This window comes from Dipteris shenzhenensis, chromosome 1, assembly GCF_047967505.1.
Source record: "Dipteris shenzhenensis isolate YYH24624 ecotype China chromosome 1, Dip_SZ_1.0, whole genome shotgun sequence".
NCBI lineage: Eukaryota > Viridiplantae > Streptophyta > Polypodiopsida > Gleicheniales > Dipteridaceae > Dipteris > Dipteris shenzhenensis.
Window position 1 is genome coordinate 57,795,853 of NC_141596.1, and position 22,569 is coordinate 57,818,421.

At 45.5% G+C, this 22,569-nt stretch overlaps 1 protein-coding gene across 2 annotated transcripts in view; it reads right to left on the reverse strand.

The window, feature by feature from the left end:
• PUR5 (phosphoribosylformylglycinamidine cyclo-ligase, chloroplast / phosphoribosyl-aminoimidazole synthetase / AIR synthase (PUR5)) overlaps positions 1-22,569 on the reverse strand; it is a 43,185-nt gene that overhangs the window by 16,446 nt on the left and 4,170 nt on the right. For both annotated transcript variants that reach the window (XM_087383134.1, XM_087383125.1), the window contains exons 2-4: positions 21,739-21,833; positions 21,526-21,627; positions 21,036-21,095 (exon numbers count right to left, since the gene is read on the reverse strand). In XM_087383134.1, the coding sequence (XP_087239260.1) occupies positions 21,036-21,095; positions 21,526-21,627; positions 21,739-21,833 (257 nt within the window). The remainder of the gene's footprint in view (positions 1-21,035; positions 21,096-21,525; positions 21,628-21,738; positions 21,834-22,569) is intronic.

Below are 22,569 nucleotides of genomic sequence, written 5' to 3' on the forward strand. Positions count from 1 at the left end.
TACTTGAACTTAAGAGTTTGCAATTAAGCTGGAATTAAGACTTATACAGCTTAAACACAAAGTGACATCATTGGAAAATGCAATATGATTGAGGGGCCAAGTCGGGGCCCCCCCCTTATCCAGGCTCACTTTATTCTTGAAAATGGAGATACAAGACCAAGGTGTAATGCACCTTCCAAACTGATGAACTCAGTGAAAACCTAGGACCTAGATACAAGACTCAAGAGCATATGTGCAAGGCAGACAACAAAAAGGAGGACTTCAAGCTCAGGTTTCAACTCTTGGCTTGCCCAATCCACAAGGAAGAAGCCTGTAACAATCACCACTTACATCCAACATTAGAGACAAGCACTAGTTTCTAGAAAGATAGTAGAACCAACATGAAATAGTGCTGTAAACGAGATAAACTTGACAATACAAGCTCCCTTCGTGACTTGACCCTTTTATAGATGAAGTCCTTGATGCTTCTGTAGCTACCTTGGGTGAGGAGAGTGTGGAAATGGGGCTGGAATGAGAACAGCTTAGAAAAACAGCCTGTAGGCTAGAGAGAGAAAGCTTTTATGGAGTGATAGCTGTAGAGAGAGAGTGCCAATGCTGATCCCAAGGGAGGGGATGTAAGAGAGGAGCTGCTGCTGTTCCAAAGGTGCACAGAAAGGCAGATTTCTGCAAGGGGAATGGGCTGGAACAGTAGAGAGAGAAATTCTGCAGTAGAGAGAGAAAGACTGCAGCAGGAGAGAGAAAGGGGCTGTGGCTGCTCCAAGCTAGGAGAAGGAGAGAGGATGTTGCTGCTGTTCCAAATGAGCTGAGAGGGGGCAGATTTCTCGAGAGGAGGGGCTGGAACTGTAGAGAGAGAATGTGCTGTTGTAGAGAGAGAAAGTGCTGCTGAGGTGAGAGCATGGCCTGGGGAGAAGCTGGCTGCACCCAAGAAGCTGGAGAGATTCTGCTGCATCAACCAAAAGGAGGGAGAAGAAAAGTGACGAATTTTTCATGTAGGGAATGAAGGGGAGAGGCCTTCTTTTATAGGCTCAGCCCCCCCCCAGGCTTAGAGTGGAAGGTGGACACTTGTCCCAGATTTTTGGTGGGCTGCAGTCCCAAAGAGGACAGCCCACAACCTGCCCCAAATCTACCAGATTTGGGGCCAGACACTTGGCCTACATGCCCTGCCACTTGCCATGCATGCTGCCACATGTGTGGGACAGGTGGACTGACCTGCCAGCTCAGATTCCATGTGGCAGTCTGCCACGTGTCACTCCCAAAAACCCTAAAATTTCAAAGTTGTCAGAATTCAATTATGTTCGCACCCACGGGTTCCTAACAGCTTGGACTATCTATTGACGTACTCTAAGGTCATAATTGAGCCATACTGAGCTCATTTGTTTGTCGTCTTATCTTGTATCTCCATTACTCTTAGCATGCTGCCAGGCCCACACCCAAAGCTCAAAGAACATTCTTTTGAATGGTTCCTAGGTCAGTATGCAATCTGTGCATTTGATTGGTCCCATGTTTGGGTACTCAGGTGGGGTGTGGTTTCCAAATGTCCCTCTCAAAGAGAGGCCATCACTCTTGTGGGTCACTAATGCCCAGAACCCCAAGCAAGGGGGTCCACCCTCAAATGCTAGACCTAGTCCCCATTGTCCGTAACTGAACAGTAGGAAAACATTTCATTTCTTAATAAGCAAACTATTGAAAAACAAAAAGAATTAGTACCAAGCAAGTGGATACATGTTGAAGCAGGATGACAAAATGCCTCTGCCAAGCCTGCCCTCCATAGTGGCTTAACTCTGCCAAGAATCTCTCTCCATGTGCTGCCCACATGGCAGCCTGTTTGCTGTCCATGTGGCAGCCCCAAACCTAATTCTATTGTCCTATGGTCCACCACCACCCCCCGATGCCCTCCTTATTTGGGGGCTCATAGGTGGGGAGATGACCAACCCTAATTCAATACTGACGCTCCTTGTTCTCAAAAAGCATTGGTGTGACGCTTGTAGCCACTCTCTAAAGGCATCCTCACAGCATGCCCAAAAAACTACCTAGTAGAACATACTCAAGCAATAAATTGATAATGATATCAAGTGAAAAAAAGCTGAGACGTGGGCCCAGATATGAGTGAGGCAAATGAGTATGTAAAGCTACAACACATGGAGCAGTTCATAGATCTACATCTGAACTAATAATGAAATGCCAAAGCCATATTGCTTCAAATTCTTGCATTATACAATTGATTCAACCTCAGACCAAGGGAGACTTGATTGGGTGGGACACACCATGAATATTGGGACAAGTAGTGGTAAATGGCGCCATTTGAGCAGTGCTTGCACTTGAATTATTTTGCGAAATTCCGAGACACGCTTTAGATACATATTCATCTGCTTGACCACTTACAAAAGCTGAAGGACAGCCTGAGAGAAATAGTTCTCTCATATTGCATGAAATGCTTTTCTCAAATATTTGGTCTAGCACAATGTCTAATGCCCAAGTTACTTGGAAGCATAGTTAGGGGAAATGAAAACGGGGAAACAGGGAACAAAAACGGAAGCGAAAATGTTTCAAGGTATCTAGGAGGGCTGAAACGGGGAAATGCCACGTCATCAAGGGGGGTTGAGAAAAAAGGATTTTTAGCTGAGCACACATAGAGAGGGCTGAAGGAGTCGAGAGGCTGAGCTATGAAGGAGGGCTGAAGGGGAGTGTATCATGGAGCCTAGAGGGGAACTGAAGCAGCCTGCAAGATAGAAAAGAATCCCAGGGAGTGGATGGGGCTGAAGGAGGGCTAGAAAACCCTCAAAATTCCACGAGTGTGAGGTTTAAGGGGTGGAGGGATTGAAAGATTGCAGTGGAGGCCAAAAATGAAAAACGTCGAGAAAGAGAATACCCGTTGGTGATTTAAAGGGAACCTAGGGGGCTGAAACGCTTCAGCCCTGAAACGGTATTTCTAGCTAAGCTTTTCCCGAAAGGCGTTTCAAAGCCTTGAAACGCATTTCAGCATAACTATGCTTGGAAGATCATTATGCTTCTCTATAATTTTTCAATTGAACACAACCATCTACGCAACAGAAGGTGAAGCCAAAGGCAAAGATAGAGTAAGATAAGGCCACGAAGGAAGCAAGAAGGACCATACAATGAAAAGGTCTTAGCCAATTGATTTTTACTCCATACAAAGCACAAGGGTACAATCCATTTTGAAGAAAAGAAGAGCTATCAATCCCTCAATCAAGGATGAGGTGTACACTTTTGATCCACACATGATTCTTCCATCTTGACCACACACCTATAGGACTCTTCACACCATGTCCTTCCTATGAGAGGGATATTCTAACACCCCCCCTCAATGCAAGAATGCATTGGACACTAGAAATCCCTACATCTTATAGACACTATGCTATCCCTTTATGATAATAGACATTTTTACAAGATGGTTACACCATGGGGTTACAAAGTAAAGAAAATTATATAAGCTCAAAGGATCCTTTCTAGTAGTTTTGGAGAAGTGGCGTCAGCATAGTTGCCTGCTTCCGTAGATGAACTACCTCCCATACATTCACGAGTAAGATGACCATATTCTCCGCACTTGCCACACTACTTTTTTTATGGATCCTTCTTGAAGCACTGGGATTCAATATGGCCCTTTTTCGTACAAAAAGTACACTTAGTTGCAATTTGTAATGAAGGGGAAACAGGGGCCAAGTTAGAGGCCCTTTAGGTGGAAAATGTGGAGGGACTATGTAAGTCCCTGTCCACCCCCTACTATGTACTTTTGATGTGACATCTAATTCCTATCTACTCCCTTCTCCTCCCTCCTACGTGCTGCCTACACTCTCTCTCCCAATCTCTCTCTCTTTCCTTCTCCCTTCTCTCCCAACCTCTCTATTCCTCTCCCTCTTCCCCCATTCCCCCTTGCTCTCTCCTTCTCCCTCTTCCTATTTCTCCCTCCAATCTGCCCCCTTGTCTCCTTCATTGCATTGGTATCAGAGCACTTTCTTGGGCCTGGTTCACAAATGCCTTGCCCACAGAAGCTTCATGTTGTCATCCCAATGCTCATCCACACAAAAATAGCCCCAAATCTCTATTATTAGAGGGCAAGGTAAGGCAAATCGTAGCTTTGAAGGGAACGTGGGCACTCTCAAGCACTACTCCAGAAAGCTACAAAAGGAACCCTCGATTTGCCCGTCCAAATTTGACGGCGGCCAATGCTGAGCAGTAGAACCAGTAGCAGCAGCAGAGGCTATGGCGACTTCAACTGCCCAAACGACGGTGGAGGGCTAAAAGCTGCTAAAGAATGCACGTGACGATGCGCTATCAATGCAACCTAGCCTTGGTCGCTTCACTGACATCGTCCCGCACGTCCTCTGTGCAGATATTCAATCATCTGCAGAAAGACACCGTCACAATGTCCGTCTCCCCTGTGCTGCCCATCGCCATGCCTATGCCACCTCCGCCCGTCCACGCGCCCATGGCACTTCCGTCTGTCGCCACGCCCACGCCGCCTTTGCCAGTCGCCACGCCCTCGCCGTCATCGACGCCCTGAGAAAAAAACCTTACGATTACCTTAATTAGACCATAGGTTAGTCTAACAAGGGTTAGTCAGGTTGGGTTTAGTTAGCGAGTTAGGTTTAGGTTTAGTTAGTTGGGGGCTAGGTTAGGTTAACGAGGGCTAAACAATGGGGTCAGATTAGCCTAAGTCAGTGTCCTAACAATCCTAGTAGTCTTAGGTTAGTGCTGTCCTAACAGTCCTAGGTGACAGGGAACCCCCCCCCAAACAAAAAGAAAAAAAAAATAGAAAAAAAAAATCACTTTTCAGCCTCTTTTTTGGGGCCTCTCACAGCCCGTTTGAAGATTTTGGCTTTTTTTTTTTGCCTCTTCATCGATCTTTCTTCCAAGCTTCTCCATCGGCCTTCTCTTGTGGTTCTATGCACTATATCCGATGCTCATTATAGCAGGGTTTTGCTGTCTCCTTCTCCGAATACACTTCATCCTTGCCTGCATTCGAGCTTCTCCCTCCCAAACAGCCACCATGCCACCCAAGCGTGCCCCATGGGATACATTGCATGATAGTGATGAGGCTGCTCGGCATTGTTAGATATGCTCAATGCCCCACCCTCCTGGTAACCACCAGTGGTCCAAGGTGCTCAAGTTGTAAGGCCCCCATATGAGGAGAAGCCATGTGTGAGCCCAGGACATTGGATGGATCCTAACTTGCATGTCAGATGAGGTCTATCAATGAGACCGTTGATGGTAGAAAGGTGATTGTGTGGGAGCCCCTTATTCTTGCTAGGGCCTAGGGGCCAGCTGGCCCCCAGCTAGGGGGTCCGAGGGGAGCCAACGGCCCCCCTGGTGGAGGTTCGGGGGCGGGAATCCCTAGGCGACGATATAAGGAATATTCCATGGATGACTAGTCGGTTCCACCGACTAGGTTGACTAGCCGGCTCCACTGACTAGGTCGACTGGTCGACTCCACCGACTACGTTGATCCGACTACCGCCCTCATAGCTATAAAGAGGCGACCTCCCCAGTCCATTGTATCAAATCAGTTCAAATCAGATCAGATCTTCTAGCTAGTAGCTCTTCACCTGTAGTATCTATCTAGATCGCCATCTAAGCTCCACTGTGGGAGCGCACGGATGGACAGAGCCATCATCTGTACTACATCAGTATTGAAGGAAAAGTTTGTTCCTCTCTAATTTGCTGTGTACTCTCTATTCTTTGTTCAGTTTCTGTTCCATTGCGCCATGTAATTTAACATGGTATTAGAGCCCAGGCGGCTCTAAGGATCGAAGAATAGAAGAGAGGCGAGGGCTTCAACAGCATACGAAGTGATGGCAACAGGAAGTGGCTCCACAGGACGCGGCCCGAGTTCAGTTGCTGTTGCTGCACCAACAATCCAGGCGTTGAGGATTCGCCCACCGGCCTTCACTAAAGGCAAGCTAGATGGTACAAACTACACTCTGTGGAAGTTTAAAATTACTGCTATTCTGGATTCATATGAGCTTCTGGAGACAGTACTGGGGACTGACCCAGTACTGAAGGGCGGGAAGAAGAAGTTTCAGGGGGAATGCTTCTACTGCAAAAAGAAGGGCCATATGATTGCAGATTGCCGGGTCAAGAAAGCACATGAAAAGAATGGTATCCTGAAGAAGACAAATAAGGGGAAAGAGACAGCTAACACAGCGGAAGCAGAGTTGGATCTATTTCCGGCTATTGAGGAAGAGTGTTCCTCAGTTCAAGAAGCTTCAACCACTGATTCATGGGTGTTGGATAGTGGTGCCTCCCGTCACATGACCTGCAAGAAGGGTCTATATTGTTCCATGCAGCCTCTACAACAACCCATCACCATGACGATTGGTAATAATGCAAAATGCCCTGCTGAGGGTGCAGGTACGGACAGTTTCATTTGTTTCTGTAAATGGAGATATTAAGAAACTATCTAATGTGTTGTATGTTCCACAAATCAAGAGAAATTTGCTATCAGTTGCTTCCATAACTGACCTTGACCATGAGGTGAGGTTCAACAAGACAGGAGCAAAAATTCTGAATAGTGAAAGCAATCTTGTTGGCACAGGAGTAAGGAGGAACAACCTGTATGACCTAAGTGCTCTTACAACCACCGCTAGAGTGGGCACAAGTAGACTTTGGCATAAAAGATTCGGCCACATCGGATTTGCAGTGCTGAAGGAGATGCAGAAGCAAGGTATGGTTGCTCACTTACCTGTAGTCACAGAAATCAAAGAACCGTGTGAAGCTTGCATGATGGGCAAGCAACAAAGAAAGGCATTCCCACAAGAAAGCAAGAATAGAGCTAACGCTCCTCTAAAGTTGGTGCATGTTGGCTTGTGCGGTAAGATGCCTACACAGGCCTTAGGGGGATCTTCCTATTTTTTATTGATTGTCGACAACTATAGTAGGAAGATGTGGGTGTACTTTCTTCACGAAAAGGCTCAAGCCTTTTGGTAAATTTAAAGAATGGCTACAGCTTGTTGAAAATGAAACAGGGAGAAAAGTGAAGAAAATCAGATCGGATGGTGGTGGTGAGTTTGTTTCTACAAAGTTTGGAGATTTTTGCAAGAGCAAAGGGATCAAGCGACAAATGACGACACCACATACACCTTGTAAAATTCGGTTGTTGAACGTCGAATGCGGACCACGGTGAAGATGGGGAGGTGTATGTTGAAAGGTGCTGGACTGCCAAACCACTTTTGGGTTGAGGCTGTCAATACTGCCGTTTACATCCTTAATCGCAACTATACAAAGGCACTCAAAGGTAAAACACCAGCCCGGATATACTACTCCTGAGTAATCAACCTGTCATCATAGAAGTGCCTCCATGTATTTCCTCTATGATGGTGGCGGTGATAGGCTGTCTCGACAGCAGTAGGGTACCTACCCATGATATCAAGCTGCAAGATATGACAATTTGCGGAGGGGTTAGTACAAAGAATCAACGATCGATACTTACAAATTGGGCCTCCCATGATTCAACACCCCCTGCTCCAAAATGCACGTTTCCATATTGCTCCATTTGGATCGTTCGTGCCTCCATGTGCCGCAAATTGGGGTCCACCTTCACTACCTTCATTGCTTTCTTCCACTCACGCTCAAAGGAAAGAATGTGTACTTTTTTCTTCCTAGGTATGTGAGCTCAAAGGAAATAGATCCCACCACGCTTGAGAGCCATCTGTCTCCCACTTCAGAACGTTTGGGTGTGAATGCTATGCGCATGTACCAGACAAAGAGAGAAACAAGCTACAACCAAAAAGCACCAAATGTATCTTCTTAGGCTATTGTGATGAGAAGAAAGCCTATAAGTTGTATGACCAAGAGGCAAAGAAGATCATAGCAAGCCACGATGTGGTGTTCAGGGAGCAGTCACATGCAATGGAGGCAGAGAAGAGCTCTTCCACTTTATCATCAAGCGAAGAGGTAATTCACTATGGACCTGTCCCAAGAGCTACAAAGGAGGAGGAAATATCAGATGATGAAAATATAAGTCACCAACCTGTTGTTACACCACCGGAAAAGCCATTGCCGCGATGGGTAAGGCAGCTCTACGACCATGATAACCAGATGCCTATGTCTGTTGAGCAGCATGCAGATGGACCAAGGCCGTCTCAAAGAATCGAGGAGCAAAGGAGGGCTTCTGCTCACATAGTCAATATGGCCTTGATGGCTGAGATTATTGCAGAAGTAAAGGAGCCTGCGAGTTTGGAGGAAGCACTTGCACACCGAGATTGGAAAAATGCTATGCAAGTAGAATATGACAACATCATGAAGAATGAAACTTGGAAGTTGGTAGATCGACCACCTAACAGAAAGGTTATTGGCACCAAGTGGGTTTGGAAGGTAAAGTACAAGGCCGATGGGACTTTGGAAAAGTACAAAGCCAAATTGGTCAAAAACACCAAGCGGAAAGGTGTGGAGATGTACTTCCAACCAGAAGAAGCACGAGATCAAGCAATCCTCCTTGGGCACTTCTATGGAGGGAGTGCTTTGAGGGCCTCCTAGAGCTCCTTCTCCATGAAAGGAGCCTCTAGGAGGCTGCTCAAACTCTGTAGGACTACGAATGAAACCTGTACTCAAATTGCCTCTCAAGTTACTAGCGTCACCGCCGACAACTCCTCTGACTGAAACAATTGTTGAAAGAAGTCTGTGGTCATCTCGAGGACCTCCTATGGATCGGTATGCATCTACCACTGTGCATCCCAACTGACCGTGGCCCTGTGGTTTGGAACAATTGTTATGTCCCTTTGATGTACCAATATGAGAATTCGGCTCGACAGACCTTCGTAGCCCACAAGAAAAGTCACGAGCTCTTGTACCTATCACTAGGAGCCTAGGTCCTACTCCATAAGTCTCTCAATGGATGCTAGGTCACGCCGCAAAGCTCTCTCCCATTGCTAAAGAGCATGTCTCCAACAAATAGCCTGGGACTAAAGCTCCTAGCTGCTCCACTGGATTGCGTCCGCTACCCAAGACGCCCAACCTCCACTGGGCCTTCCCACTAGCTGCCTCCATATATCGGCTATCGCCTGCTACACTTTCGCAGGTTGAAGGGTTTGATTTTTAGGAATCTTTCGCTCCAACTGCCAGAATGACCACTATTCGCACAGTACTATCAGTGGCTGCTCATAAAAAGCCGCTAGTTTATCAAATGGATATTAAATCAGCATTCTTGAATGGTGACCTCAAGGAGGAGGTGTACGTGGCTCAGCCACCTGGGTTTGAGGCCCCCTATTCTAAGAACAAGGTATGTAAGCTGAAGAAGGCTCTGTACGGGCTGAAACAGGCCCCAAGAGCATGGTACCAACAGATAGACAAATTCTTTCATAAATTAAACATGTGCCTCAGATGCTAACTTGTATGTGTACAAGAAAGGTGGAAAAACTGCTATTATTGTTCTATATGTGAATGATCTCCTTATTACAGGTGACTATGAAGACATGATCCAACAGACTAGAAAGGCGTTGAGCACGGAGTTTGAGATGACAGACTTAGGCTTGATGCACTACTGTTTGGGGATTGAAGTCTGGCAAGAGCCAGGCAAGATCTTCATCTCTCAACAAAAATATGCAAGGGAAATCTTGAAGGCATTTGGTATGTCCGAGTGCAAGGAGATAGCTACACCTATGGAGGTAAATGCGAGGTTATCTATGGAGGATGCCTCACCACCAGCAGACATCGGGAGGTACAGGAAGTTGGTCGACAATCTCATCTATCTGTGCAACACCAGACCGGACATCAGTTTTGCTGTTGGCGTTTTGAGCAGGTTCTCCAATAAGCCCCGCGAGAATCATTGGAATGCAGGGATGTGGGTGCTCAGGTATGTGAAGGGCACTCTTGATTATGGCATCACCTATGGTACGGGCACTTCCTTGGCTGGTCATTGTGACTCAGATTGGGTTGGAGATGTTGATTCCAAGAAGTCAGTTTCTAGATATTGTTTCTCTTTAGGTTCAGGTATCTTCTCTTGAATCAGTAAGAAACAACCAACAGTGGCATTGTCTTCTACCGAGGCTGAGTACAAGGCAGCATGTTTTGCTGCTTGTGATGCAGTGTGGCTGAGAAGGATCTTATGGCACATGGGAGTGCAAGAGGATGAGGCAATTGTGCTGAGGTGTGACAATCAAAGTTGCATGGCCATTGCTAAAAATCCAGTGTTTCATGCGCGCACAAAACATATAGAGATTCAGTATCACTATGTGTGTGATCTGATCGAGGACGGGATAGTGGAATTGGTCTACTGTCCAACAGAGCAAAATGGAGCAGATATCTTCACCAAGGCACTCGGGAAGGATTAGCTTCAGGGTCATCTTCAGAGACTCGGCATTGGGCCGAGAAGGTAGTTCACCTACGGGTGGACATTGAGAGGGAGGTGTTAGATATGCTCAATGCCCCACTCTCCTTGTAACCACCAGTGGTCCAAGGTGCTCAAGTTGTAAGGCCCCCATATGAGGAGAAGCCATGTGTGAGCCCAGGACACTGAATGGATCTTGACTTGCATGTCAGATGAGATCTATCAATGAGGCTGTTGATGGTAGAAAGGTGATTGTGTGGGAGTTCCTTATTCTTGTTGGGGCCTGGGGGCCAGCTGGCCCCCAGCTGGGGAGTCCCAGGGGGGCCGTTGGCCCCCCTTGTGGGGGTTCGCGGGCGGGAGCCCCTGAGGCGACGGTACAAGGAATATTCCTTGAATATTCCATGGACGACTAGTCGGTTCCACTGACTAGGTTGACTGGTCGGCTCCACTGACTAAGTCGACTCCACCGACTACGTTGATCCGACTACCGCCCTCATAGCTATAAAGAGGCAACCTCCCCAGTCCATTGTATCAGATCAGTTCAAATCAGATCAGATCTTCTAGCTAGTAGCTCTTCACCTAGTATCTGTCTAGATCGCCATCTAAGCTCCACTGTGGGAGCGCACGGGTGGACAGAGAGATCATCTGTACTACATCAATATTGAAGAAAAAGTTTGTTCCTCTCCAGTTTGTTGTGTACTCTCTATTCTTTGTTCAGTTTTTGTTCTGCTGCGCCGTGTAATTTAACAGGCATGAGCAATTGCCTTCCACAATTGGGTGCATCCATTGGTGGTACACAGATTCCTGCAACTCAACCTCTCTCTCCTGCATCTCGCGAAGCGCTGGCAACGCAGTCACAGTTTTTGGATACCCTTGCTTCTATGCTCCAAGGTGCCATCTGCCAGATGGAACAAGAGTTCAGCCAACAGCTTACCATGGCCATGGCTATGCAGGATACAGCTCTTGCGCAGATGGGACAGCAGCTCAAGCAAAAGATTGGCCAAGCTATGCAAGACAAGGGCAAGTAGCCCGCACCCCAGCAAGGGGACCACTCAGACAATCAAGATGTTTTGTTTACTCCATGCAGGGGTTTTAAGGCAGAAGCCCGCCATGCCTATGAGCATCAGTCTTCTGGACCGTTGCATGTAACCCAACATGGGGATTATCTGGACTTAGATGATGCATTTTTTGTGCCACAAAGCACCTTCTTGCAGGATGTCAGGCCATCTTTTGGCTCACAGCTTTCTCCATCAATGCATGCTGAGCCGTCTCTTTTGGGATGACCCGTTGGTGTGCATCCAATTAGTGCTCCTTTCACCGCACCAACTAGTGAGTATGCCTGGAGCTGGCTTGGGTTTATATGGCAGGCCACACCCCTGGGAGAGAGGTCAATCCTCTTCTCAACCCTTTGGTATGCCATCATTTCGAAGAGATGCATTTGGCAGAGAGACCCAGCCCGGAGTTCATACACCTATCGCTCCGCCAAGTTCATACACCTATCGCTCCGCCAGCAAGCGCATATGGCCAGACGCAGCCAGTGCATCAAATGGCAGCTACTACACAACAAGGGGTTGGTGGTGGGTAGCAAGCCACTTTTGATGACATGCTGGCAAATTCTTTGCGTTCATATAAGGCCCTACTGAGGCCATCAAACTTGAGATGTCCTTCTCCGATTATGTGAACCTCAAGCGTGACGATGCCTGCACTTCTGGAGGTTACACACACAAGAATTATGCAGCCAAGGATATCAAGGACAAACTCACAATGCATAAGTTCAAAGGGGACACTCGCACACCTAATGAGCTAGAGGAGTGGCTTATGAAGTTGGAAGATTATTTCCGCTTCTATCCAAAGCAAGATGAGGATCGCATAATCTCTACGGGTATGCACATGCAGGACTATGCACATACTTGGTGGTGTTATATGAGGGACTCGCCTCAGAGGCCAGCCACATGGAATCAACACATTTGTATCCCCGCTCATACTGGAGAATATCTGGCTGAATTCTATCCATTATCGCAGACCGGTACTGTCCAAGAGTACTTGCAACGTTTTTTGATACTTTCCTTGTTTGTACATGACGTATCTGAGAGAGGGAAGTTGTTGTGTCTCATCCAAGGATTGAGTCCTTCTCTTGCTGCAGATGTGAAAGCACATAACCCTCAAACAATTGAGCGTGCAGCCCAATTGGCAAAGGTATTTGAGCCCAAATATGCTAGCAAATATAAGATGACAGCGGGCCACACATATGGGAATGCAAATGAGGCTACGAAGAAGCCTAAGGTGACTGATTGGCATGAAAGAAAATCAGCAACAGCACCATTTCCGAGGTTTCCCACTGTTATAGGCCCACATGCTAAGCCATACATGTCATTTGATGCTAAGTCAAGAGCTAAGCCAAGTGTTGGAAATGAAAAATCAGAATTTAAACAACACACCAGGGCTATTATGGACAGCAGAAAGTGGGCAAACTTATGCTTCAAGTGTGGTGAGAAGTGGACTCCTAAGCATCGGGAAGTTTGCAAAATGCGCAACAGTGGTACTGCAAAACTCAGCATGATTATTGAGATATCGGATGATGAGGATTTAATGGATGCTTCTGAGACTTTGGATGCCACTCATGATGATTCAGAGGGTGCACAGGTCGTGGAAGAAGCTTCAAATGTTGGAGCCATGAAGGGGCTGATTTCCCCTAAATTGCAGGTCATTTCAGCAAGGTAGTTGGCCAGAGAGCTCAGGAAGAAGCATGCCCTCTACGCATTGAATGTGTCAATATCTTAGGGGGGTAGCATTCCCCGTGTTGAGGATTGTGATATGCAGCAGTTGCTATCGGAATTCGCTCATGTATTTGCCAATATGCCATCCCAATTGCCTCCCAAGAGGGATGTGGATCATGCCATTGTTCTAGAGCCTGGCAGTAAGCCCATAAACAAAGCCCCATACCGTCTCTCTAAGGTTGAGCGGGAGGAAGTGGTAGTACCAGTGAAGGATTTGCTTGAGAAGAACTTCATCTCTCATAGCACTTCTCCTTTTGCCTCTCCGGTGCTTCTAGTGAAGAAGAGGGATGGATCATACCGCATGTACATTGATTACAGGGATCTAAATAAGACCACTATCAAGAACATGTTTCCAATGTTGGATGAACTCAAGTTGTGCTCAATTTTTCACGAAGATAGATTTGAGGTATGGCTACCATCAAATCAAGGTGAAAGAAGGAGATGACAAGACGGCCTTCCGCACAGAACGGGGCTTGTATGAATTCAAGGTGATGCCTTTTGGGTTGACTAATGCACCGGCCACCTTCCAGGCATTGATAAACAAGATATAGCAACCACTTCTTTTCAGATGCGTGCTAGTTTTCTTTGATGATATCCTCATTTACAACAAGGATAGACAAGAGCACATTAAGCATGTGAAGCAAGTGCTGGAAATTGAGGATGCATCAGCTTTATGCAAATGCACTTTTATGGCAAAGGAGGTTGAGTACCTGGGGCATATTGTGAGTAGACGTGGCATTCGGGTGGATCCCCCAAAGGTGAAATGCATCAAAGATTGGCCACAGCCACAAAATCCCACCCAGTTGAGAGGATTTTTAGGTCTTGCTTCCTTCTACAGGCGCTTTATTCGCAAATTTGCCAAGAGGGCAGCTCCTCTTACTGACCTTTTGAAGAAGGATTCTTTTTTGTGGTCACAGGAAGCACAACACAGCTTTGAAGACCTGAAATTTGCTCTCACTCATGCACCTATCTTGGTATGCCCTGATTTTTCACGTCCTTTAATTGTGGAGGCAGATGCCAATAACAAGGGATTGGGGGCTGTTTTGAGGCAGGAACACGGGGTAATAGTCTTTGAAAGCAGGAAGTTTGATGTCAAAGAACTCAATTTGCATGTTTATGATCAGGAGATGCTGGCTATCTTACATGCTTTCAAGAAATGGCACCACTATCTGTACAGAAGTAAAATTAAGGTGAAAACAGATCATAGGACACTTAGATTCTTCCTCACCCAGCCAAATTTGTCATATAAGCAGAAGAGGTGGTTGGCTACAGTCCAATCCTATGATTTTGACATTGAATACAGAAAAGGGAAGGAAAATGTGGTTGCAAATGCCTTGTCCAGGATGTGGGCGTGCAATTTGTCTACTATCTCTACCATATATCAGGAGTGAATTCATGGCATTCAGGAAGAGTATATGCAGAATTATAAGGCAGCTCCCATATTTTCAGATTTGCAGAAGCCTTCTAGTCAGGGTCATCCGGATTTTGAATTGCATAATGGGCTGTTGTGGTGCCAAGACAGGATTTATTTAGTGCCAGACTCAAAATACCGCCACTTGGTTTTGCAAGAAATGCACTCCTCTCCCATGGCTGGACATGCGGGTATCACTAAAACATATGAAAGAATCAAGCAGAGCTCTACATGGGAAGACATGTGGAGAGATGTGGTTAAATACGTGGCTGAATGCTTGTCTTGCCAACAGAATAAAGTGGACAGCAAATTGTCTCTTGCAGCCATTACCCATTCCAGAGGGCAAATGGACACACAGTAATGGATTTCATCACAGGATTGCCTTCTACAAAGAAGGAATGGGACTGCATTTTTGTTGCAGTGGATAGAATGACAAAACAAGCCCATTTCATACCCACTAAGACCCGGTATTCAACATCTCAGGTTGCTTGGCAATTCATTGAGCATGTCTTCAAGCATCATGGTTTCCCTCAGGAAACTGTCAGTGACAGAGATGCAAAATTTATGGGTCACTTTTGGCAGGAGATATTTACAGCAGTGGGTACTTTACTCACACCTAACACTGCTTACCATCCCGATATTGATGGGCAGTCAGAAAGGGTGAACAAATGGGTGGAGGAATATTTGAGGCATTTTTGTCATGATACTCTTAAGTCTTGGGATAAATGGTTGTCACTTGCTGAATTTTGCTACAAACAGTACCAAGCATCTCTCCATTGGCATGAGCCCGTTTGAGGCAATGTACGGATGCAAGGTCAAAATGCCTTCTTCAATTTTAGACATGGCTGTGGAATGACTTGGAGAGGATGGATGCTCTTCTGCAATTGGCAAAAAAGAATATGCAGGATGCCCAAGCCAAGCAGAAGAAATATGTAGATCAACGCAGGAGATATATGTCTTTCAAAGAGGGAGATTATGTGCAGTTGCGTCTCCATAAGAACCGTTATGCCTCGCTGAAAGGTAATACCAACACAAAGCTTGCTCATAGGTATTACGGTCCTTACACAATCATCCGCAAGGTTGGAGAGGTAGCATATTAGTTGGAGCTACCCAGTACCTCCAAGATCCATGATGTTTCCATGTGTCTTTGCTGAAACCACATGTTGGACAGGATGTCCATGTTCTTCCAGAGTTGCCACCTATGGATGAAGTAGGCCACATCCTCTATGTTCCGGAGCGCATCGTGGGTTTCAGAGACCATGTACTCCAAAACAAGGCCTACGTAGAGTATCTTATCAAGTGGTGGGGACTCCCTCAGGATGGAAATTCATGGCAGCCAAAAAGCATTGTCCAGGACCACCCCTATCTCCTACCGGATTGATTAGTAGTTATTGTTGCTGCACTTTTGGACAGCCATGCTGTGAAATTTTGAGGGCAAAATTCTATCGGAAGGGATGGCTGTAATGAAGGGGAAAAAGGGGCCAAGTTAGAAACCCTTTAGGTGGAAAATGTGGAGGGACTATATAAGTCCCTATCCACCCCCTTCTATGTACTTTTGATGTGACATCTAATTCCTATCTACTCCCTTCTCCTCCCTCCTACGTGCTCAATCTCTCTCTATCTCTCTCTCTTTTCTTCTCCCTTCTTTCCCAATGTCTCTCTTCCTCTCCCTCTTCCCCCATTCCACCCTTCTCTCTCCTTCTCCCTCTTCCTATTTCTCCCTCCTCCAATCTGCCCCCTTGTCTCCTTCATTACACAATTTCCCAGTCATTGAAAGAGCTTGAGGAGTGGATCTTGCGGGTGAAGAGTTTGATGACAATGCACAATCGTTTGCCTTCTTTTCCTCCTCCAAAAGAGAGGAATGCATCCTTCGAATGTTGGTGATGAAAGGTTCTTTTAAGGTGGTCACAAAATAATCAAATTCCCAAGGCAGAGACTTTAGGAGAACAGCTACAGCATCATCCTCGTCCACTTTTGCATTGACAGAGGCCAACTGAGAAATGATGCTCCTGAGGTTTGCTATATGAGCACTGAGAGACTCACCTTGTTGCATCTTTAGATCATAAAACTTGATCTTAAGTGCAAATTAAGAGTGTTTACCTATTGTGCCATAGAGCTTGTCGAGCTCTTCCCACATGTCCTTCGCCATTGTGAGATTGGCAACATGATGAACAAGATCTTTGGTGAGATGAAGCACTACTATGAATTGTGCCTTCTCATCATCCTCTCAAATGGCAATCACGATGAGTTTACAACTCAAAATGCATAAAAAGATGCTGAGAATATGGGCTGAATGACAAATTTGCTTCCTTCTTCTCTTTTATCCTTCTGTTTTGGTGAAAAAGAGGCAAAATGAGGCAATCAACTGTTTGGTTGACCAGCCTTTAAGAACTTTGCAAAAGGCACAAGACAAATTGCGACGTGTTGATCTAAGAAAAGGTTTTTTAACCTTATCAACAAAGACCAAGAAAATATGTTGCCCTGAAGGTCGTTGCCGTTCATCGAGCCGTCATGAAGAAAGGATGCCTGGCTGGAGAACAGAGGAGATCAGCCTTCAAAAGGTTTGAAGGCAAACTTGCCATCCAAAATCGGACATACCCTCAGAAAGAATGGCGACCCAGAGAACTATTGAAAGAGCCTCCTCTATTTAAAACTGAAGCTGCAAAACAGCTATTCAATCAACTGATAATGGCAGACAAAACACGACGAATAATCAGGGAGAGAACCCTCTGGCAACCGAAAGCTTTCAAACTCTTGGACGTAGAACAGTTGCAAGAATTCAGCATAAGAGCTCATTCCCTGCAACTCATGACACAAAGAGACCTCCTGGCAGACTGATAGACAGTCGATCTTTAACCATTCTATAATAAGCGTTCTGCAAACAATGATGGCAGTAGCAATGCAACATTCTGAGGGCAGACCGTGACGTACAACAGAAAAATGGGACTTCCTAATAACAGCATGAACAATCTACAAATGACGAACTGAGAACCTCCTTTGCGTTGTGTTGCTGCATGCCTTGCTATCTATTTTATGCTTTATTGATGCTGCCAAACGCTTCCTCTCTACTGGGTTGCATTATCACATACAGCAGAGACAAAGGTCACTTTATTGCATAGTCAGATTAGGCTACAGGCAGCTTGTAGTCATGCGGAAGACGAACACCCGAACTGATAAAGTTCAGCAAGAAGGAAAGCAACTGAAATGAAGCTAGAAGCGGATCCCCATCAACGTCGTGAAAGCCCACCAGTGGGTGTAGACCTCCGTAAATAGACTAGCAACCCTTAACATTGACTACACAAGTCGTAACCTAGTGTTGCCTCATTATCACAACCCATGAGGCTAATATCCAAATCATTGTGGGTATAATCCCAACACATGACTGTGAGAAGTCTGACTAGATTCTTAGAGGCCATATAATACACATCATCAAACCCATGATCCATCTATTTAGAGCAAACTAATTATTTCAATCTCATCTCGCCCCTGATATATCATAATGGGCCTTATCTTAAAGAAGATGCAATTAAGGCAATACATCTACATTATGAAGCCATGATATTACAAGGGGGTGCTCCAAGCAATTAGCCAAGCAACAGAGTAGAGAAGCAGAAATTGCAACATTGATTGTGGCAATTGTTGGGATATGAGGGTCTTCCCCGCCTGAAACCCAAAAAGGAGGAAAAACCTGCAAGATAAAAAAGATTGAGGGGTTCGCCATCTGGGCAGTGAGAGACCGCAACATGGGCAGACATCAGAGGACAAGAGCTGGCATGTGTGCAGCATGCTGTCGCTTAATGTGGGAAGCATATCTGATCAGATCTTGCTGCAACAAGGGCAGCCAATGCCCCAGCATACGTGCAAGGTGCCCCAGCAAAGGCGGATAGGAGGCCTGAAGGGACTTATAAAGGCCCACGGAGGGGCCTGGAACAGACCCAACTTCAAGAGGTGTTCCGGTGCAGGAGAGAGGACCAGGTCAGCCCAGATCTAGGATCGTCCATGGGCCAGGTCAGGTCGGCAGAAAGGGGTGGGGTCAGGCTCACATGTGGTTTGGCCCACTTTTGTAAGTTGGAGCAGATAAGGGGCCTGTTGGCACTGTTCTGGCCAGAAGAAGACGAGGGGGAGCAGAATTGGGTTTTGCACCCAATGACCTCCACTAATAGGGAACTTGGGGCAGTGGTTTCCTTATCCAGAAAAACCTCTAAGCCCCTTACAGGTATCCAGCAGGGGGGAGATAAGCAGCAGTAGGGCACCACTTGGGCCCTACATAGATCTGAGTAGCTCTCCACTGCACGTGTAAGGTGCACATGGGACATTTTTATACAATGATCTATCCAGCTTTTTGCAGCATATCATATATGAACCTTTTACTTGTCTACGTGGCTATGCATGTGCTTTTGTCACTTGTTTGCACATATCTGTGTGAGATGTTGAGTGTGGGGCGCTCTCTCAGAACATTCCGCTGCGGAAGTTTTGGGTAAGCAAGCCTCGATTATTCTCACATCATATCAAAGCTGAAAGCCTGCTAGACACAACTGAAGGTGAAGGCCTTTGAAAGGAAGGAGATTCTAAATCAACAAAGTGTGCCACGGTCAAGTGTGAGGTTGAGAAGTTTGAATTATTCAGCAGCCAGCTAGTGCTTCCTTTCAGTTTGTTCACATATGGCTTCACAAATGCCCATTCCCTATTCTGAGGAGATAGATCAGGGTAACTACCCAATCTCAAAGGTGAAGATACAGATCCATCTGATGGCACAAAAGACATGGAAAGCAAGGATTTGTATAGAGTTGAAGTCTCGGGCATTAGTGAATGCCATAGGCAGAGCCCTTTTGCCTGTAAACCCGGCTGAATGAAGAGAGGGAGAAATAGAATTGCCATGCGCTGTCCATGGTCATCAGGACTACCTCAGAAAGAGTGATCCCACATATCCAATTTGTGAAGATAACCGGCCTGTTGGCCCTGTTCTAAGGCCCGGTTGGCTAATATAAGAACAGGGAAAGAGGAGAAGAAGGCAAGGGGGGGGGGAGGGGAGGGGAGCGGGGGCCCTAGGAGCCTTCGTTTTCCTATAACCACTGAAGCCCTCAAAGGTATGCAGAGGAGGAGATAAGCAGCAGTAAGGCCAATTGGACCCCCTTTTGGTACATACATCTGAGCATCTCTTTGCTGCAGGTGTGAAGTACACATGGACAACTTTATACTATGATGTATCTAGCTTTTGGAGCATATCATATACGAACCTTCAAGCTGTTTACTTGGCTGTACATGTGCCTTTGTCACTTGAGCACATGCTCTCACAAGATGTCCTAGCAGATCATAGTAAAAGCAATTCTCTTCCACTTACTTATCCCACTGTCTGCAGAATCCCTTGCCTCATATGGACAGGCTTTTCTTGAGCTTTCCCTTGCAGCAATGACAATCCCGGTTTCAACTGCTGCGATGCCTTCACTGCAGTTTTAAAACTCCTGAAGCTCTTGGGCAGCATATGAAGCACAAGAATAGCTAGCCAACCCATGTCCACCTTTGATCCACCATCCCTCATTGATCTTTGGTCACCTTCACCTTTATCAGGTGCTGGTGCACATACTGTCCTTCACCCTCATGATGAACTACTCGTTCAAGAATGAAGGAATCCTCGCCTGGTTGTTGGTTTCATATGTGGCTTTGAGGATTGTCCATGCTTCAAAGCAGTGTTAGTAAGTTGAATATTTGGATCACTCCATCCAAGGTAGTCCCAAATGACTATAGAAAGAACCTGGCAATTCTTTTCCTCCTCCTCTTCCATGTCAGCCAGGTTTGTATGCAAAATGGTTTTGACCATGGCATCCACTAACCTGTAGGCTTCAACTCTGTACAAGCCCTCACCTTCCATATCTTCCATGCCATTGGATGGCTGTGTATCTTCACCTTTAAGATCGGGTAGTTACTCTCATCTAGCTTGTGGTCTCCTCAGCTTTGGAAATAAGCATTCGTGAAGCCATACATGAACAAATTATTGCACATCTTTTACAAGTATGTGTCCATTTTCTTATCTGTGCCTTCAACTTCAACAGGAGATAACCTTCACAAAGATCCTTACATGAACTGACACCATATACCCCATTGATAGACAGAAACATAAGAACAAAATGGACTCTGTTTTCAGGCTAGTCTCTAGGAGCTTGAATGGAAATTGTACATGAAAGTTGAACGTCAAATGTAAGCAGATCATTATTACAAGCAACGCAAGCTCCAAACAGTCGTTTAAAATATATCGTAACAATATGACAGACCATTGCAACAAAAATATTGCGTCACTCCAAACACCCTTTTAAATATATCAAAAGAATATGACAGACTCTCACAACAAAATCACATGCAAAAGAAAATGAGACTGTATCACACAATGCAAGACTACTTCTGGGGCAAAGAGTTCTACAGCATCTTATCATAGAGGCATGATGGCATGAAAAGTCAATGTACATATAGTACAAATTGGGAGCCAAAAAATAAGGCTCAGCTATCCATAACTCTCTTCCCCAGACACTATTCAGAACTTGCTCATCACCACGTATATTTCAAATATTACCTCTCCACCTAGAAGGGCACACTCTGATTGCCTGCAACCTTCTACAATGCCCTTGATTACCTGCAAAAATATGTTTTAGCTTTTCATCCTCATTGGGAAGGCAACAACACATTCAAACTATCTTTAAGCCACAGCCACAGCCAAATGTTTAGAGGAAATGCCAAGCGTAGAGCCTCCACATGACCAAACAATTCATTGCATGATGAATTATTGTATTCTCTTTCCCTACGTGGCAATTGGTTTAATTTGGGAAGTTCCATGCCTGGGTATCAGCATGGTAGACTTTGTCCTGAATCATGCATAGCAGTGATCCTAATGTCATTGAGATGGAAACCTACCATACAATAATCACGATTGGATTGCTGGAAAGCAATCAGGAAACTACTGTGCTGATACCCAGGCATGGAACTTGCCAAATTAAACCTATTGCCACGCAGGGAAAGGGAATACAAAAATTCATCACATTGAATCTTTCTCAATGAATACTAACCTGTTCCGCCAAGTCAACGTCAAGGTGACTTGTTGCAAAATAGTCCAAAAAGAATAATGGCTTTGCTCCAGATGTTACGATGTCATTAACACTCATAGCAACCTGTTGAGAAGATATAGTATTTGCATGAATTTTGTTGATGTTAGGCCCATGTATAGGTCCCATGGGGGAACATTTCTTCCAAGAAAGAGAAGAATACAATAGCAACGGTACCAAGTCAATTCCGATGGTATCATGCTTTCCAGTCTCAAACGCAAGCTTTAATTTGGTTCCTACTCCATCAGTACCTGCTACTAAATATGAATCACCTGTCCACAAACAAAGCACACCATTGAAGGTGACATGTGGATCAGCAAATTGAATGAACATCAACCATATAATTGCAAACGTTGTAATAGAAACCTTTGTGAAGATTCCTGTCGTTTTGAAAGGAGTTTAAAAGATAGGCACTCGTGCATCATTGAGACGATCTATTGCCATAGTCCTTACAAAATGCAAACACAACAACGCCAACTAAGAACTTTGCCTCCAACTACAACAAGCAAAAGTAACAACACTACTGGAAGGATCACTCATGCTATGTCGTTTTGAAAGGAGTTTAAAAGATAGGCACTCGTGCATCAGTGAGGCGATCTACTGCCACAGTCCTTACAAAAAACAAACACAATAGCTCCAACTAAGAGATTTGCCTCCAACTGCAACAAGAAAAAGTAACGACAAATCACGAGACTTATGGATCAAGCTTCTCCGACAATCTTACAAGTTGAAAGGGACCAAGGTATGGATAGCTGAGGAACTCGCACGAGCTCAATTGAAGAATAAGGCAATGGAATTAGCCAAGGTCAACGCTGCTAGGAAGGACGGAAAATGGGCAGTATACCTTGAAGGTATGGCAATCATCAAAGAGTATCACACGAATGGTGAATTTCTCTCACATGTAATCAAAGCCAAGTGAGTTCTTTTGAGACAAACAAGCTGAAAAAGTTCACAGATCTGTCTACCCACAAGTGACATCACTCGCCACATAGGCCATCATCAACTCCG